This window comes from Paramacrobiotus metropolitanus, unplaced genomic scaffold (genome assembly GCF_019649055.1).
Source record: "Paramacrobiotus metropolitanus isolate TYO unplaced genomic scaffold, Prichtersi_v1.0 Parri_scaffold0000097, whole genome shotgun sequence".
NCBI lineage: Eukaryota > Metazoa > Tardigrada > Eutardigrada > Parachela > Macrobiotidae > Paramacrobiotus > Paramacrobiotus metropolitanus.
Genome location: NW_026570317.1, coordinates 542,425 through 562,990, shown reverse-complemented (window position 1 = coordinate 562,990; position 20,566 = coordinate 542,425). Strand labels below are relative to the sequence as shown.

The 20,566-nt window shown below is 41.9% G+C and overlaps 2 protein-coding genes across 2 annotated transcripts; one reads left to right on the top strand and one right to left on the bottom strand.

The window, feature by feature from the left end:
- Window positions 1–7,705: 7,705 nt before the first annotated feature.
- Window positions 7,706–11,665, bottom strand: LOC129596884 (endothelin-converting enzyme 1-like). Its single transcript, XM_055494282.1, has 11 exons — window positions 11,392–11,665; window positions 11,070–11,207; window positions 10,674–10,757; window positions 10,069–10,478; window positions 9,427–9,822; window positions 9,124–9,306; window positions 8,705–8,870; window positions 8,332–8,451; window positions 8,088–8,278; window positions 7,934–8,032; window positions 7,706–7,878 (listed from the first exon to the last, which is right to left on the bottom strand). Exons 1-11 carry the CDS (start codon window positions 11,507–11,509, stop codon window positions 7,738–7,740), a joined length of 2,046 nt encoding a protein of 681 aa, XP_055350257.1. The 5' UTR covers window positions 11,510–11,665; the 3' UTR covers window positions 7,706–7,737.
- Window positions 11,666–17,157: 5,492 nt separating this feature from the next.
- On the top strand, window positions 17,158–19,670 carry LOC129596890 (uncharacterized). The gene is made up of 4 exons (XM_055494289.1): window positions 17,158–17,599; window positions 17,806–18,299; window positions 18,453–19,176; window positions 19,426–19,670. Exons 1-4 carry the CDS (start codon window positions 17,158–17,160, stop codon window positions 19,668–19,670), a joined length of 1,905 nt encoding a protein of 634 aa, XP_055350264.1.
- The last annotated feature ends 896 nt before the right edge of the window (window positions 19,671–20,566 follow it).

Below are 20,566 nucleotides of genomic sequence, written 5' to 3'. Positions count from 1 at the left end.
GTGAAATATCGTCGAAGATGGGCTGCACCTAGTAAAAACACCATATATGTTACTACGATTATTTTGACAGCATAACACAATTGTATCAGTCACCTACATTGCATACACTAATGTGCATATTGCACAACCTGGTTTGTCTACATATTATTACCGTGAAAATGAGGCATATACAAAAAAATAAAACATCAGTAAGATAGTAAAAATAACATATTCGTAATTTTCACTATTTTTACGATGGACGTTACTTCATTTATATGCATGGTATATATATTTACATACATATATACAAGAAAGGCTTCGAGGTTTCTTGTTTCCATACGAGGAGAAAGCTAATATCTTCGGTAGCGCAGTCAAAATCCCGAGTCATTTCGAACAAAGTGCTTCTGTTGTGCGAAGTCAAAATCCCGGTGTTTTGTTCTGGTGCATAGTTTGTACTCGTACCATGATACTTATTAAAGGTACAGTGTATTTCGAACACTTGGCCCATGCACATTTGACTTTAACAGCCAACCGAAGAAGGCTGTCAATCCTCTTAACTTGACCGTCAGGAGCAAAGATTTCCGTACGCGGTTGTTCACATGCCCCGGTAGCGAGAATAGATGGTAACGTGCTGATTGCTGATATCGCTGAAGTACAAGCTTGTCCCGTACTTTCCATCGTAAAGGTACAGCTAGCGCGAAATTTGCGCTTGAAACGATGGCCACGTCACTACGCTTATCTGATTGCCTAAATCCGCTCCGTTGTTAGATTGTCCATTACCACACCGACCGTTTCTTAGCCACCTTACGCCAGGCAGTTACTGTTATTCTCATTGAATTATATGGCGTGTACCAAGCCACCAGCCAGCCAAATTCATGTTACGTGTTTAAACAGTGTGGCGTGGCGCGCAGTAGTACGGATTTACGCGCAACACGTAAATTTGTAATGTCCGCTGTTCTGATGCGATGGAAATTACGGGACAAGCCTGCACAATACATATTACCTACCAGTGCCAGTACTAAATTTGCTGGAAATTTATAACGAACTCCATTTTCTTCCCCGTTCTCGAGATTCTCCGAATTCTTAGCTGAACCCGTGACAAACATACAGTATCTATACATACGATACGCATTCGTACTTAAAGGATTCCACAAAAGGACTTGCATGGAAAGTTCCATTTTTGTTAACGATTTGTTGCTGGTTTGAAAATTGTAACTCTATGAGCAAGGTAAAAAATATGATACAATTACACCATGAGCGCGCTGATTGGCAGAACCTAAAATCTTCGAAATCTCTTTGAGCACGTTAACATTAACTGCTTCGTAGTTTTGGTACTGGCACATGGGCAAACGCAGACGTGAAGAGCAAAATTAATGTTATTACAGTATATTCCGAACAAGCGAACTGAAACAAAATGCGCGCGCGGATCTGGCTGCCCGTCTTATTTCAAGAATTTCTAGAGCTCAAATAAAAACGGTAGACTTAGTCACTTAGTCATGATTAAATTTTATTGCACCGAAAGTAAGCTAAACAGTTAAACCCACTGCGGCTGCGTGAAATGTATCAAGAAATTTATTTACAAGGTCATCCTTCGCGCGAAGCCGACACACGGTTTGGCTGCAAGAATTTGCTAAAAATCATTATGAAAACTACTGATTATTTCGATTTCCTTAAAAAGCAATTTTGAAGCACTGCTTTAAATCGAAGAACTGGATCTTCTCCGTAGCACATATGTGTAAGAAATAATAATTATGACGTGGGTAGTGGTACACCGTTCGCTAAGGTTGGGAAACCAGCTGCAATGCTTGTATCTATATTTACCGCCAATCAGGTACGTATGCAACACTATGAGTACAAAAGTATACGAAGAAAATTTTTTAAATTTCCGGGCAAAGGCCAGGTGAAGTCGCACAAACGCACCTCTTACATTTAGCTGGAACATTTTGGTTGTAAATCCATCTTCAGTTTTCTTTAGTGGCTTGCAAGCAAATTTTATTGCATAGCTTTCCTGCTTTCACCAATTCGTAACTGCTGCTGATACAGAAACTGTAGGTTACTGAACTTGTTCCCACACTTGGTTCATACGATTTTACCAAATCACTGGGAATACGGTTATTACTTGAAAACAAAAAATTTATTAAAATAGTACACATCATATCTTCTCATTGACGTATGTAGCGTGGCTGCGTGGGTAAACGACTGCACTACGAAAAGGGCAGTACACGAGAGCGGTAAAATTAACAGTTGACATGCATCTTTTACGGGTATTCCTCATTACAGGGCACCATTTCACAATTCACATTGCTATTCATTTCTGGATATCCATTGAACTTTTTTATACGCAAATTTCTTTTGTTTATTAGCCCAAAAATGTGATGCTGACGTCTGTGCACCAAGGCCACTGCCCAGGGGCGTCCCTCTATTCCTTCGACTACTCCTGGCTCACAAGTTCTTTTTATCCTTGAACTAAGACTGTTTTTGATGTTATTTTGTTTTCGTGTTTATGACGAGTCTGCTGCCTCGGATTGGGTTTGAGCCCAGATTGTGTGCGGACGTTAAACAATTAAACATTAAAACGAGTTGTTTGAATTTTAGAGAATTTCGGTAAAAGTGATCGGCAGCAGAGAAATATCGAGGTGTTTAATACGAATAAACCTTCCTTAATTTTCCTATTTTGTTTATTTCGCCAACATGACTTGCTGAGCCACGAAAACTATGCTCCAGCCCGCAGCCGGTAAGTTGAAGCCGCTGAGTAGGCAATGCGTGATCGGCGGTGAGTTGTACGGGTGCTGCCTCAAGTATTTTTTGTCGAAAACTCACTACATATAATATCGAAACGTTTGAATACTTAGCTTGCTAAATATTCTCGGACGCTGTTATCCCACATACTTTTCTAACGAGAATAGCCGGTACCATGCTGAATAATTGTGAAGTGCTATAAGCGCTTTAATTTGCTGAGCATTCATAAGCAGAACAATTTTTCCTTTCCACTCTCAAGGTTCTCCGAATTGTAAGCTGAATCCGCAAAAGACTTGTCAACTGGTGAACGTCGTTGGTGAATATGGACTTATAAAAGCAGGTGAAATTTTCGTTTCGGCTTCAGGTGATCTAGTTTGTTAGTTTTTAACACTGTGCTACTGTGTTCTACCGTAATATTCACCATGATCGTGCTGAATTATATGCCTTGTATAATTCTGTTCATCGTCCAGCGCAGCGTATTCGCCCAAGTGGAATGGGATACGTATCCCATTCCGACGATTCCGTATACGGATGGAATGGGATGGGAATTGGAAACAGCAACCACTCCAACAACCACAACAACAACACCAGTGACAACCCCGTGCCCGACGTGCCACGTCTCCGGCAAGTATCTGTTTATTAAATCCAAAAGTATCCGCATTTATTCATAGTATCATGTATGTAAACGAACTGCCATAACCTAAAACAAACTTCTGTCGCATAAGGTCTGAAGTAAAGTTAACCTTTCGTAATTAATCCACAGACGTCAGTGTGTGACCTATTATGAATGCCAGCATCAGTTAGTAGTGATTAGCACTGACTTATCGATATTGGTCGATATTGGAGGGTGACATCTGCGTACGCAAGGCTAATTTCTAAATGTGTGATCTCTTAATTTTAATTTCCGAAGGATCCTGGTATCCTGTATAGTCTGGAAGCTTTATACTTAATTCTATGGCTGTATTCACATTCAACAGCATTTGATTTTCAAGTTTTTTTAAAATTGCTTTTCCGTCAGCTATAAACAGGTTAAGGTGTTCAAGTTCGATATTAACTGCCATATTTTTCTGATTATCACAGTTCCTACAACGGCGATCTATAACAGTAGTTCAGCGTAACCTTGTTTTACCAGCTTCTACCGTAATTTCTAACGCAGTAATACAGCGAAATGGACAAATACGCGATTCACGCCTAACTCCTCACTCGGGGCGCGCCCCGTCACGCTGATTACGCGTTAAATGTATTATTTATTTGGCTTAGCAGGTCGATGCCAAAAAGCGATATAAATAATATTATGGGCACACAGTATTTTGCCGCCTTAAGAGTTAGCAACCAGAATCTTTTGTCAGAAGTTTAGTGGTGGAGAAATCCGGCAACTGTAATTAATGACCGCAAATGCGCGCATTCAAAATACGTAAAAAGAATTCAGCTAAGCAGAACTGGAAATCTTCTAGACTACGAACATATCTGCGGATAACACCGCCGTTGTAAGCGAACAGGTATACGCGGCAAAATAACGAAAAAGCGACAAAGCAAAGTAGCACTACATACATTGTATTGCTTTGCCATACATTCATTTTGGCTCGGCCAAACTATTTCGTCTGTGCGTACTGCGATGCTCCGATTTTTAAAGTGACTCGTGCTAACAGAATCCAACATCCTTGACAAAAAATTACCTTTTTGCTGTTGCCATTCGACAATTTGTTTGTAGGAAGACAATACTGCGACTCATGGGTCACATACGAAAATCCTTGCTATTACGATCCCCTCATGGTTTTGAAGGAACGAAAGGACCTCGGCTGCGTTCAGAGGCATATTATTACAGGCCACCCCACTACGAACCCCTTGGGACTGCGTAAAGTTTCATGGGCGGTTGATACATACCATCTGGGATTGTGGTTTCATGTCCCAGTAATGGAAGCGGCCATCTATGATAAACAATGGGAAAAGTTGTATAACTGCTCCGATGTATATGAAATAGGGACGCGCCGGTACTGGCGGTTGGCCTGCGAAGATTACTGCACCAAGGAGGTGGCCTTCTTTCAGAAGGGAGGAGTCAAGCTTCCCTAAAACCCCTTATAACGGTTGTATTTATGAAGCAACAAATGCAGATTCGCCTTTTTATTATGTTAGCACGTTTTTCCTCGATACCGTCTGCTTTGTTCGCAATTGAAATCATTTATTCTTGAACGTTAAAAATGTTATTTTGAGAAGAACGTGTACGGTAATATCTTTATAGTTTTTATGTCATTATGCGTTGTTGGCAAAAAATATAGAAATGAGTATTCAAAGACACTACGCCATAGGAAAAGTAAAAAAAGTTATTAGTACAGAGTCTGTGTAATATGCTAAACAAATGCATGCAGGCGCTGAAAAGCTGTCTAGCCGGTTGTAATCGCACAACCGTGAACCATCTGCTTTAGTAACACACACTGAAATGAATTACCCTGCTGCATAGGCCATTTTGATATCCTTAAGCGAAATGAAATTGTCGCGCGAACAAATTCAGTTCGAAAGCATCTACATAAATTTCTTACAGGAAAAAGTCTACGATGAAGAGTGATCGACTTTGAACGTGGATGTGCAGTGTACAAACCGGAAATATTGTTCTAAAATTTTTACCAACCGAGCAATTAATTAATTTGACTTACGAAGTATTACCGAAATTATACGGTATATAGGGGGCAAAACTAAACGTGTTTCACGGTTCCCCTGTATTGCTGCCGTCACCCGGCTGGAGTTTTACGTAGTGGCTTTACATGGCGCTTATGTACCGCGCCAGATTTAACCATATATCGTGCCGTAACGTCACACTACAGGCGGGTGATACAGGGGAACCGTGGAACACGCCTAGTTTTGCCCCCTATATGTATGTTAAATTAGTTGTTAAACATAAATGGCCACAGTCACAGATACCTCGTATTTTGTACGAGAGTAAAAGTACTCGCAGTAAAACGGAATCATGGACTGTGACGCAATCGAACTTTATACCCACTTCTTACCTGTACGGATTCCGCAGTTTAGCGTTTAGCAACCTCACTGCTGGATAGTAATCATGTCAACCTGCTCTCCGTGCTTTTCTGTTTCTTTATCAAGATACCAGCCAAAAACATAAATGCAATTATTTGGTTTTCCAAGCTTACCGACATCGACAGCGCCGTACAACTCTGTAACCGATTGCCATATTTGCGGTGTATGCTGTAGTACAGTCAAAATTAAGTTAAAGATCAACCGTGTCCAAATCAACCTAAAAAATTTAGGGCACTAGGTAGTTAAACTCTGTAGAACACTTACCCTATTCTAATGATTGGCCAGAACTGTAAAGGTAACCGGATACTCACACCATAACCCGATTTCGTAAAGGAATCGTACAATATATTGAATTCGGCCGGAGCGTTGCGAAGGTCCTCTAATTTCAAGACCAATGCAGAAATCCATCAGTGTCCGTTACGGAAGTTGTTTACGGAAGTAACAGTGTACCATACATATATGCCCGTTACCGCAAACATCTAATATGGAGGCTGCTATCGTGTATCGAGGTCACGGAGGATTGCATTCTCCACTTACCGACGTTTCTCACAAGCCGGAAATTATCGCAATATGGATTCGCGTGCCGGACGCCAGAGACACGGTATTCTCCGCGTTGTTCGACAAAAATTTTCAAGAATTGATTTCTTTTGAAAATCAGTTAAAGTTTTTATGTGAGCTTGCAGTTGCACATACGGAATTACCAAAAAGAGTATAAAGTATTCTAACGTGGTGCAACATAGAGAGCAGTCAGAACACCGTGTCTCTGGTGTCCGGTGTCGAGTAGACTTAAAGGGCACAAAACGGGGCGCGAATCCATATTGTGTTGAGTGTCCAAAATGCAACAAAAACGTCAAAATCCTGTGCTGAATTTCCTTCCACAACCCACAGTACACAGTTACAGCTTCGTTATTTTGGTCGCGCCGTACATCAACTTTCTGCATTACATTTTTTTGCACTTTTTTGAATCCTTTCGTCCATTTACCGCTCATCTTTGGCTCGCAAAAGGTTTTTTTTGACAATCTGACATGATTTGGTAACGCATTAACATAAAAAGCATATAAAGTTGAACTGACCACTCCGTCCGGAAATTGGCCGATTTGGCTATTCAGCCAGCATAGATTGAATGCGCACGGCGTCTTCCCTTCGCACGACTCCAATATCGCCCTTTTTAGACAGTTTGCTCGTTTGCTTGTCTGCGTCCGGTGCGTTTGGGGAACCTCAAAAAGACTTCGACTTCTATAATCTCTGCTAGCCGTGCACTTTGGGTGGGAGCTGTGGTGAATATTGCGTTTTCTGGCATATTGCATTCCCTTCCACAATTTCACTCTGCCAAGCGCAGACCACTGGCGCATAATGATTCCTGCCGGGCAACCGGAAACTAAATATGCACCCCGCGTTTTGCGTCCGTAGAGCATGGATAACTAAAGGAGTACAGTGCGCCAGAAGTGCGGCATTCAGGCTGTAGCATACGGTAACAAACGGGTCACCTTGTCGCTGATGCGACAAAACAAATTGATGAGCGCCGACGGGCGGCGATGACCAAATCGCCGCAGTAGAAAATTTCAGAATATCGGTATATTGTACAGAGTATGTATGTCCTAAGCTAATGGAGTGCGCATGCTTGTTTGGGCTTTATAATTCGCCGGATATTCTGCGACCTACGCCATTTTGTGCAGCGAACAACTAAAACACGCATCCTTAATTATTGTTATGGCCACATTATGGAGTAAATAACCAGCGAACGTAAAAGCGCATATCTTTCGAATTTCGATACCGCTGCTGCCTACTCGGTGTTCAATTACATACGGTGAAACTACCTAGTTGGATTCCAATTGACACAGTTAATAAGTAATAATAACTGCACTCGTTCGAACAGTAACATTCTTTATTAATAGCGGTCACCAGGTTTTTTTCTCACCACTGTACAGAGATGATTTCCTAATCAAAAGTTAAAACCATCTCAGAAGATAAAATTATCTCTACCACGCCTTAATTCGCGGGTTCATCGGGGATCCCAGCGGACAGTTGTACGCTGCACCGAATTGCGCTATTCATGTACGGACCCATAACACGGAATCGGAAGGGTGCGTGCACTGCGTCGATAGGTGCTGGGTTACGGGAGCACCATGTCTGAAAGCAATTTCCGTTGTAGTTCTGCCCTTTTTTAACCGTCAACAAATATTACCTGCGCCCCTATCAACCAGAACAGTTGTTCCTCATTCAGGGCTTCTAAACCCGGCAGTTGTATGCGGTATCCGGTGCGGCGTTTAAATTTAGTAAAAGCCTGCAAAAGAATAATTTTTTTCGCGATTTACAACTAAAATACTAAAAATATGCACCAAGTAAGCAGCGCGGTATCCACCGTTGTCGGCAGTGTTTTCATTGAGACTTTGCCGTCCATCGACGCTGTCGTTCTTCGTGGGGATATTGTTATAGAAATCGACTAGAGTGTACTTCCTCGCATTGTAATTGTTCCGTGTTGCATTCGTCCACCAGTTAAACGGTTTCCCGTCTTTTCCCCACGCCTTACCTAAGAAAGGCATTTGTAATAACGTGTTTGAAAAAAAAGAAATCCATACTCGCCTCCGACATCGAAAGTATGGGTAAATTCGTGGCCGATGGCGAAACCCAAGCGAGCGTAATTAAAAATGTCCAAGTTGCTGGCGTAGAACATTGGTGGCTGCAATGTAGCCGCTGGAATAACTGTAAACTCGACGATTGACGGTTTTCAGTTTACTTGTCAATTAACTTCTGACGCAACAAACGAAAAATTGTGTAAATAAATTTATACAAAATTAAAATACGAAGCCTTTATTCAAAAAGCAAAAGAATAGTCGCAAGAAACCTATGAAAGATAACATCTATAAAGCAAGTGTTTACGTATCGACGGGAAATAGTCGTACAAAAAGAAATTATATTAAAATAAACAGTAAAAGTAAGCGAACAGGGCAGATACCAATATAATTGCCGTTTGGGTAAATCCGGGCGAATACCAAGGTCAGATCGTCTGGAAAGAATAGATCATTGCGAACGTTAATGCGGGAGAGTTTTTGCAGGTTGATCCAACTGTTGCTTTGATCGATGGTGCGTAATGTGTCGTAGAATGATACCTCCAGTTGAACCTGAAAGAGCGACGTCTACGCGCAGAAAATGACAGAAATTGGTTTGAGTCAAAGTGCAGAACACGATATTCTTACGTAAACCCTGACAGCGTCATAAAGTACGCACGAACTTCGCATAAGGAACGCTTTTGCTTTTCTTTTAGTGAATATGTCACACTATAAAAGTGCATACCAAAACAGTGATCTTACTGAGAAAATAATGTAACCTTTCCGGTGTTTTTGAAAGCTTGGCGGTGCGAAAGTGTTAACTTACCTTAGCATAAAGGTCATCGATTAGTTTCCAGTTATCCAAGAACTCCTCGGGAAATCCAACATTCCGCAGTGTATGATTCAGCTTATCCATGGCGGCTTCCAGCGTTGCATTGTCCATCCAGGTTGTTTTGAGGAGGACCGCGTCGCGAACCGCGTTTGCAAGCTCGGTTGTCAGCACTTTGGCCTGTTGGACGCAAATTTCTCTTACCTTTTTTAACATTTCTCTATCGGTCGTTTCTCCGGGACGTTACATTTTGCAAAAATCATTTAATGTATTTCTTTGGGGTAACATAGTCTTTTTTACCTTTTCTGCAACTTTGCTCGGTATGTATGTCTTAAAGAACATTCCCGACACAGTCAGCGGCATGGCCGTTTTCACCAGTTGCACGCAGTGGCGCGCCTCTTGATATACAAGGTAGTAGTGATAAAGCGCAGTCCACCATAGCCAGTCAGCCAGGGTCGCAAGTCCCGCATCTCCGTCCCGTTCCAGCTGCGCCATCGTCTGATCCAGTTCGAGGAGATACTCTAATAACGGAACCCCGAACTTTGTACTGGTCGTTGCTTGAAACTTCACTGACGATGATTTCAGCATGGCATTGAACAGCGGCAATAATCTCGGTAGGAAGTGCGAACGGTAGGGTGGTTTATTGAGATCACCAAAGGTTAAGCGCTTCAGAAAGTCTAGTTTTCCTTTTGACACCTAAAAATTAAATACGTCTTTAGACGAAAAAGGAATACGAGAACGGTAGAAGTTGTCACAAACTGATAAAGTAATAATAATAAACACAAATAACGAACAAACGACCAAAATATTTTAAACTAAGGGCGAGATACAACCAAAATAAGAACATGAAATCAAAGCCCGAGAAGGTGAAGTAATTTATAAAAATAGATACACGTATGCAGAAAGATTCAGAGAATCGTGTGATTTTCAAACATTTCGCACAGTTGCCATCCGGAAATGCAACATGAGAACTTTCTCCAGCCGCTCTCGAACTGTCGACCAATGGACGCTTGGATTGGCCACTTTCAGCAAATGCTGGACAATAAACGTCCAGATGCTCTTTAGCTGCTCTGTTGCATTGCATGGCGCAGGATAGCGGGCACAATATCCCCATCGTTCCCAAAGGCGCCCAGGCATTCTAAGGAACATGATATTCTGGTTGCTGGTAAAATCGTTTTTTTCTATGGAAAGATAAATGATGGACTGAATATCGTTCTGTTGAAGACGGGGGAGTACGTCATCCAGACGGAAAGCGGATACGTTGGGATTGCCTTTTAATAGCGACCATCCACCAAACAAGGCATCCACGGCGCGCACAAGCCTGCGAATGGTCTCAATACTGAATGGTCCGTCTATAGAAAAAATTTATTAACGGAAAGAAATTGTACGTTTTTTGTAGTAATTTTTTGCTCTAGAAATGATCGTACCACGCCGTGCAGCCATTCAGGCGACTGAATCACCTGTCTTTACCAATATTATGTATAAGCAGATCACACCGTAGAAAAGTGGTTTTCAGTGCAGGGCTACTGTACAGTAACTTTGAATACCATTCGTCTGGTTGATGCACTGGTTGTATATGTCCATTGCCTTTTTTTCCGTAGGATTGGTGTAATTTCCACTGTCAAACAATTCTAAAAGCGGAAATTCCAACAGAATACACGCATGCAACAGAGTGTTTGCAGAATGCAGCCAAACCCCAACGTATACATCTACTTCCTAGTTTCTACAGACATTAGTCCAACAAAAACCATGAAAATTAATAATTATTATTAGTTCTGTTCCTTATGATATATGGAACCATGATGTACTTCGGTCCAGGTTGCAGTTGCACAATTCGCTAACGATATCCGATAGCATTGTGCCAGATACAAAAGCATTAAGCGCAGTTGATTCAGTATTGAGGGTCACGAAGCACCGGCAAGAGCATACGTCACTGCACGTACGTTGAAGTTGTTTGGAAACTTTGGGAACAAGCACGGTTTGCGACAGACCGCTGCTGTTATTCCAGCGGTTGCATGCGTAAGCGTAGAAGTCGACGCATGGATCCACAGTTTCATCCATGCTGGAGAGGATTTCTCGGGCTAAAATAAGCAAACGAATTGTTCGCCACCTACCTAATATTATTGTAGTGGCTGGCAGCGACAGCATTGGTCGGCGACATCCCGGTCGGAATTTTCATTGGAAATTCAAGACAAGAATACAGCAATCCAAGAAATTGTTCATGAGCAATTTTGCTTTTATTTAATGGATCGCGTTCCTACATACCGACTTTGTGGCAAAGATCAGACGTGCAGGCGACAGGTTTTGATAACTGCTGGTTCCCGCTAGTTTGCATTACACTAGCAACAGCGACCAGAAATCCAATCACATCTAACAGTTGCATCGCGCGCTTGCTTTCTTTGCCTGTTAAATATCCTCAAAAGCAAGCAGATAGCGGTTACAGTCTCTGAAAACTATCCACAGAGCACAAACACGAACAAGTTTGTATGAAATGAAAGAATCGGTCTTCAAGCATTTGATTCACTCTCAAAACCGGAAAACCGGCACAGTTTTCCCAGCCGGATTTGTCGGATACTATAACGGTTGGTATAAATTGCAAGGAGTACTGAAACGTTGAAAGCAATGGTTTGCAGCCGAAGGGGGTAATTATTTATGTGACTAAACTCTTCAATTTGTACTTAAACGCGCTGTCTTGTGGAAAATATGGTTAGGGGGAAATCCCGGGAATTATTACTAATATTATTTTGCAAATTGTTAGCGCTCTAGCTTTAACGTGCCTGGAGCACGCGTGACACTGCAGGTTTACATAATAGTGTGCGGAATCATGAAGCGGGGGTAAATAATTTCGAGGGAAAGCGGTATAATTAGCGATTATTACGGTTTTATTTCTAGTCGTCATTTGTTTTGACTCGATAATATGCAGGACAATGATTTATTTCGTTGCAGATAGTTAAAGGCATATTACTGTGGCTTTTAATGTTGGGATTTGGAAGTTAGGCCAGATTTAAGTATGCTCTGCGTAGCATATACAAGAGCAGGCATGGCACTAATCTTTTGCTAGTGCATGTGCAAGCATGTACCTGTGAGATTTTCAGATAAAATGTAGCCAGTATTCAGCATACGAAAGCACCATAATTAAAATCAGCATTGTGCTAGCTAGCCCTGATACGGTGATATTAAGCCTGAAGATGAAATCTCATTAATTTAAAACTGCGACCAGGTTTTAGCGGTAAGTTTGCACTCAGTATACGTAACAACCACATACGTATCATGGCACGGAACAGCTGTTTCATTATGGATACTTTTATTTCGGTATCTGAATTGATTTGCAGCACATGATTGATATAAAGACCAAGTATGGCTTAGCAAGTCCATCATGCAAATATCCATATCATGCATGGTTCGTCATGCAAAATTAATATCGCTGCGATACAGATGCACTATCGAATCGGTTCGCTCACGGAACACTAGGTTTTTAGCGAAACCGCATTGAGTTGCAAGTCTCACACTAACTTGCCTTAATTCTGATTTTTTTTTATTTAACTGAAGCCCTTGTTTATCTCAAGGCAACGCTTAACTTTCTGCTCTAAGCAAGCATATTTTCAGCTGGTTTCCAGCTGACACAGTGTTTAACCATGTAAAAGCTCTGCTAATATCCAGTGCTCAAATAGTTTTTTGATCCGCCTGCCACTAACAGCTTTACTACTAAGTAGCCGTACTGATGCTGCTAATAGTATTCTGTCTGTAGCAGGAAACGTCGTGGACTCGTGGCCATGTGCAGAAGTTTAGCTGCTGAGATAATGGAGTTCTTGCAGGATGAAGGGCGTGCTGGACACTCATCTTGTCGCTCATTAGATTATGTAAAGTGCAGTAAACGTCCGTATTTTTAAATTTCCCGGCTTTTACTGTAGCATGTCATTTTAAGAAAATCGCACTGCAGTTTTTCTTGCTGCCAGTGCTGCTGTTCAGAACTGTCATTTCTTTGCAAACGGTTTAACCGGATTGCATCAATATCAGAAGATGTTAACAGTACTGACTGAATTCTGAGCTGACTGAATACTACCCAGTACCTTTCGTTTTGACGAACGCGGGGAATACAATCTACATATTCGTTTTTAGATGCCTCTTATTGTATAAATTGCCATCATACTTACAAACCCTGGACTAAACAAAATGTGTTCCTGCTAGATAGGTAAGGAGGTTGTGTTAAGTACCGTCCTGTTGACACAGATGAAACGACCCAAATGGATTATAAATCTCGCTCCATATAACGCGTTTAGCCGAAATGCCATTGGCCCTAAAATAATGCGCACCGATGCTTCTTTCATAAAACACTCGTAGCAAAAAAGCCTGAAAATTTTGTTACGAAGAGACGGCTGACTTTTCAAAGTTAGGCTTTGTGTCGGTAAGAAAACCTATTTACAAAAACTACTGTGGAAACAACAAGCAGTTCAATTGCAAAGAACTAAAAAAAACGTAGCAAAAGATGATGGATCGTCTTTTCCCAGCGTGGGCGTGTTGTCGTAAACGGAATTCGCGAACCCGGTGTAGACTTCTCTACACCGTCACTGTGTAACTGTACCCCATCTCGGTCAGCCTCACCGTTCCCTTCTGTCCTTTACACCGACCGCACCGATCGTCGCCAGCTATCGAGGCTCGGTCAGTCACATTCATGCAATCATTCAGGCTCTTCATTGCTCTACTGAAGACGAATTTTGGCCATGAACGCACCCTGTCCCAGGCGTCGCGGAGGGCACCCGTCCAGGAACCGATAGTGACCCGTTCGTCCAACGCATAATTGAACGCCGCGCTCACTTCTCGGCGGTGTCCACATAGCACTTTTTGGAGGCAGTCTTCCTTTCCAGAATTAGCATTAGCGGTGACCCACAGCAGGGATGGATTAGCATGTTCATTGAGCCGTCGTTGCAGTACTGTCGATCTGTCGACATAAGAAACTCTTAAGAAAGGCGAAATATCACATTAGAAAATTGAATATAAATTTGCCTGACAAGAAGATCCATTATTATATCAATGAAGAGTGTGTAACTGGTTAACGTTCAGCGCACAGAAGTCGAAGTCGAACACAGAAGAACTTTTGTAGCTCTGCATTTTTCGCTGTGTATGAATGAAAACTACTTAGATGCGTTTTACGAAATATTCTGTAGTGAAAGTGCTAATACTGTTCGAGAGTAGAACTGAATGGGTCAGATTGCTTTTTATGCGTTTTCCGATTGGATATAAGATTGTTTAGATACCTGTCGTTCGAGAAGTGGGAAGCCGGTCGGTAATCATTCCGTAAATCTGGTCGGATTCATCTACGCTCTCGATCGTCTCACGCAAACCCATTTCATCGTACAGGGGTGTACAAGAAGTATTCCACAAACGATGCATGGAGTACTGTACCCTAACCCTGCACTTAAAGGAAATTTGTACAGTGCAGCCACACGCACTTGTACGAGCCTATTCAACATTCACATACGAGGCTTGCAGCTAGTGCGTGTTTAAACGTGAATTGGTTGAATGTTTATCCGGCTATACAGCACTGTGTCGCTCATAGCGTAAAAATTTCCTTCAAGTGCAGGGTAAGGGTACAGTACAGTTCGTATAAGCGCATCGCAGTGGGGTACTTGGTCCAACAGCAGTTGCAGTTATTCTCTAGTTCACAGCGCATCCAGAACGGCGAAAATTGGCCGCATTCAAGCAAGAGCCGATTGCACTGAGCAAATTAAGGAAGAGCATGTAAATCAGCTGTACTTTGCATGCACAATGTGCAGCTGTATGCATGCAGAAAAAATAATTTGAGATAACACGGAAGTCGTATCCGTTCAGGGAAACACATTCGCTTTAGCAGACTTAGTTGAATGCATCGGACCGAAAACCGTTTATAACTAACCGACTGCTGAGACTCGACGTATTAAAATTTGCTATGAATTTAAAAATTAAAATTGCACAACGAATTTAAACGCATTCAACGACATTAACTTTGCTCCCATCAAAGCGCAGTATATCGTGCATCCGACTCACGTTTACCTGATAGTAAACCTGATACCGAGGAGCAATCGCAGTGAACACTTTGTCGTCCGGAATGGTTTTCCACGGCACGCAACGCCAGGATGATAATTCATTAATAATCTGGTTAACCATTGTCTGGGGTGGGCTGGTTCACGCACTGCAATAGAAGATACGGTTAGAGTCTAGTAGGTTTGTTATTTAAATTTGAATAGTTTTAAGTAGTGTGACCGTAAAAGCTAATCATTATTAAGTTCAATTACTTCAAAGGCAAAAACCGATGGGTCACTGGAATCGGCAACCGCCCAGTTGCATAACAGCAGGCCGTTTAAAGCGGTAACGATTGCTGTAATACTAGTTACTGACATTCTCGAATCTCGATCACAACGCTGCTACTGAACAGCGCAGCCGAAATGTTGAAAGTGTTGCTGTAAAAGACGTGGCGGGCTCAAAGCAGCTTTCCTTTGTGCTTGGCTTAAATACCTATGCAACTGGATTGAAACGAGAACACTGATTCAGCACGCATCGCAACACATCGTGGTCAGTGTTCTTGTTATTCGGAAAGACTGTAAAGACGGGCATAACATTGAAACGGAAAATTGGTGCCCGTTTCAAGTGGAAAATTGCATTTTTTCCCGAATTTCACTCATACTTTCCATCTTTGACTTTTGTGGCTTTGTGTGCACATACGTGGCATTTCAAACGTGTGCATAGTTCGAGTGCCTTGCTATTACCAGCCCAGCCCATTTGCATTTGATGAAACTTTCTATTATGGCCCAAGTAACCAGAGACTCGTATTTATCTCACAACATCCATCTAATAGCTGTTGCAGTAACAGCTGCGCTACCAAGTCTGTTTTTAGTGACTTGTAGATTTTCTGTGACATCTCACAGACCGAAATATACATGCAGCCAAAAGTACAGATACATGTCACATGCGAACGGCACATACTGAAAACGCACATCAAACTGTTGTTGATTGCACTCGATACAAACAATGCTCACTAAAGTACTGCAGTCATTACAATCGGCAAAAAGGTACTGAAACTGAAAACATCGTTATATTGAATTTTAGAATAGTTCGTATATCTGGGAAAGAATGGCAGTTGGGAAATCATCAGAAGACACCGTAATATTGCTTCCTGATGATCGCCGGTGCAATACTTCAATTGTCCCACCGAATTTTGCGCACACCGCCCAAGAGATTTTGGCGAGGCTAAGGAACGACCGTCCAAGGAAAATGGAATTCCACGGATCAAATTCCATTTCCAAATCCTTGATCCTCTCGGGTTGCTCGGATTTGGAAAATGGAATTCAAGGATTCCGTGGAATTCCACTTGCTCAGTGGAATTCCAGAAATAGCAGTTTACAAACGGAAACACACTTCTTGCACTGTAATTCTGTTGTGGAATAACATTTCCGCCACCCGCCAGCTGGTACTTACTTCTTCGTTTGCTAGTTAGCACTTTGTTTCATAGAACTTTGCGTATAACGGTATAAGACTGTTCAACAAGAACTGATTCAATTTAATCCTTCAATACTTTTCATAATCTGCCCTGCTCACGCAGTAGTTATCGTTCTTTAAACTTCATTGTGTTGGATTGCTTCGATTTCGATACTCTGATAACGCCTTCGTCAGCATAGCGCGCGCGCTTTTAGGACTGTCATCAGTGTAGAATGTCGGATGAGGAGGATGCAGGAGAAGCTGCCGCGAAAGGTGCGTACGCAGTTTACTTTCACCTATTTTGACTTTTAGCACAACAACTTTATAGTCGACGTTTACCGACAAATTTCTTATTGAATGGTGAGGTACGAGTACGAGTACGGTACGAGTTCTTTCTGTACAAATGTGAAAATGCTTGCAGAGATTACGGTATCCCGTGTGAGACTCGATTTATGGACACACTTTGATAGAGGGGGAAAGTACAAATCATGTACACAGAGCGAAGCATTTTGTAAATTTTGCGAAGCCCATTCCAGCTTTGACGGAGTTCGCGTGGCCATTAGAGGAGAAAGAAAATACATGACGGAGCACTTGCAGAAATGTCGACATGTCCCTGCAGCCGTCCGTGCCACCGTCTCATCTCCCAGCGCGCATCCACCAGGGAAGCGGAAACTGCCCGACGTTCAGGAAAACGCTCGAGATGCGAAATCCTCCAAAATTACATCGTTTGTAGACCGCGCATTATTCAAGGCTGAAATCGTTGAACACGAAAAGTTGATGGCCAGAGCATTTGCTTCAGCGAATCTCCCTTATGCAGCTATTGAAAACCCAGAAGTGGTGGAGTGGTTAAAGTGGTTGCGCCCGGGAATTCAGTTCCCGACACAACGCGTCCTGCGCGGTCGGATTATTCGGCAGCATGCCCAGACGGCACAGAAAGCTATGGAGGCAGCTCTGAACGGAAAACGATTTCTCACACTGACGTTTGATGGCTTCAAAAATGTTTCAAAGAGAAACATTCTAGGTAATACTACTCGATTTTGGTGGCTCAGAAAATATTGAATTTTATGTGGATAAAAATTGTCAACTGCACAATCATCTGGTTGTCAGATACACCAGCTGCATAAAATAAATTAATAATTCGTAATCGTAATAGTAATAAATTGCATTTATTTAATACTCGTAATAAATAGTACTCGTATTAAATTTTGTTTTTTGCATATGAAACAGGTGCGGCGGTTACCTGGAGAGATGAAACCGACGGGCAAGTTGAGAATTACGTTATTGCGGCGGATGATGTTTCAACGGAAGGATCCACTGCGGATGATGTCGTTGTTTACGCCTCAAAGTGGATAGACACGGTCACGAACAAGTACAACGCCGACCTTGGATTCAGTGTTTGCGACTCAGCCTCATACAATGTCAAAGCACGGCGCATTCTGTCATTGAAGTTTCCCCGAATTTTGTTTGAATCATGTAAGGCGCATCAAATCAATCTTGTCGTGAAAGATATGCTGCAGCTTGGGATGTTCGTGCCGACCTGCAAAAGCGCCCTGAAAGTCGTCTCACATTTTAATCAGAATATTGTCTCCCTGGGGCGGCTGCGTAAATCTCAACTGGCAACGGAGAAAAAAACAATTGCCATTTCGAAGCCAACCGACACACGATGGTACTCCTATTATAACTGCTTCCGCGCTTTGCTGGACAGCAAAAAAAGTTTACGGGTAAATCTAACATAGAGCAGCGGATGTTTAACAAAATGTTAAAAAGTTTTGAAACCTTAATTGCTTTTTTAAGCAGCAATAAGTTGTTGTTTTTAACATTGTACTGTAAATATTTGAAAATGATTTGATATTTATAGCAGTTCATCTTCACAGGTGATGGCGGTTGCGAAAGAAATTCCCGATGAAATGGTTTGCACTATTTTGGATGACATAACTTTTTGGGGCAACCTGAAGAAAGTCGAGCATATTTTGAAGCCCGTAGTCAGCGCTCAAGGACAACTTGAAAAAGATGGGTGCACTTTGTCGGACGTCATGACAGCCATGTACGAATTATATCACTGTTTCAAAATTGTCGATGATGGTGCGCTGAGCGATAATCTGACTGCGGCCCTGGAGAATCGATGGATGAAGTTTTTCACACCAAGTCTGCTTGTACTTGCGGCTGTTCTCGACTACAGCAAGCGACTGGAATTCTTTCGACCACGTGACGAACGTCTCACTTGGCAAACGGTCGCCTTTCTTGCGTCGAAATACTACGAGAAGGTTTTTGGACGAAAGCCGACATCATTCCTGCGCTCGTTCACGATGTACAAGAACTGGATTCAACCATTCGCTAAAGATACAGTGAAACAGTTTGATAATCCGTTTTACTTTTGGAGCCTCATCGATGATCAGCACTCCGAACTGCGTGACCTTGCCATATTTCTCCTGTCCGGCGGCGTGCATTCGGCATACCTAGAGCGCTACTGGAGCCGGTACGCGTATATCAACACTGATATTCGGAACCGTTTGACGACAGCCAGCGTTATGAACGCTGCGCTTATTGCGCATCATGCGAAACGAGACCGCCGGCAAAAAGAGAAGCGAGAAAAGAAAGGTAAAATTTGTAATTTTGTACCGTTAAATTAAAAAACTTAAACATCCGCCGTGAAATGCAGAAGTGTAAATACGTTTGAAATTAACTGTAAAATAAAAATAAAAACCGATCTGATATTTCAGCAGTAGCACAAAAAAACTAAATAGTTAATACTTAATAAATAATAGCTTATAAGTTATAGTAGTAGTCTGCAGTACGTATAGCGTATCCTCATTCTGTTATTGTACAATAGCTATACTCCGATCGTAGATGCGAAAACGCTGGCAGCGGCTTTTGATATGGAAGACGAGGAGCTGGAGATTGTCGGCACTAGCGGCGGAACGGTGTTCGGTGTGTCTGGGGATGCTGATGGCGGGCCAGACGATGGGGAGAGCACAGATTTCGACAGTTTGGTCGCTTTTTATTGTGAACTGGTCAATGCGTGTGATGAAGAAAATACTCTGAATTCTAATGATGCTGACTTTTACAGTCTGGATGATCTGTTCGGTGGATAGTTTAATTCAATAAACAGTAGTCTTCTGGAATGACGTTTTTAGAATAATTACGCTTAATTATTATAGCTACGTAAGGTATTTTCCAAGGCATATAGTGAAATCCTTGGATTTGCGGAAATCCGTTTGGATTTCCGCAAATCCACGGAATCCTTGGAATTCCGTGGCAATTTCTTTTCCAAATCCTTTCCACGGGCTCGAACCCGTGGAAATGTCCTCCTTAGTGCTGCCACAAGTGCTTTTACGATTGCTGACTGTACTCTGGACTGTTTTTGCTTATTAGAGCTGTAAAAATTTACACTGTTATTCACATTCTCCGCTAACGAGAATATCTGGAACATGTTGATATCAATCAAACAATGCCAGTATACACACTACGTGGCCCAATCTCGTTTCACTCGATTGTATAGCGGCAGGTTCATAAAAAACAACAATAAAAATAATTTAAGAGTATCGTGCAAATGCAGTGTTAATATAGTTATCAATACAACAGGAGAAGTAAGGCCTTGTCCCGAATTCGAAGCGAATCTTTATCTATGAATATATATTTACTATGTTGTAACTATGCGCCCTACTGAGCCCCACTAAATCTAACTGCAGCCTCAAGGAGGTTTATAATTTTGACTTCTAACAGCACGATTTCTAACAGAATTCTGTAATATTGACTGAAAGTAGTCAAGTTTTTGCTATACATACAGAAATCCAAATAAAATGAAAATTAGATGTTCATTGTTGAATTAATTTCAAATAAAGCTCTTTATCCAGGATGAAACGGTCGGTCTGTTTAGTGGCAAAGATAACACCAATGCCGGCAATGGCTTTATGAAAACAGGAGGTTTATTTTGATGGCTTTGAAACTGAAACTTTTGTTATGCGAAATAATATAATGTAACATGAAT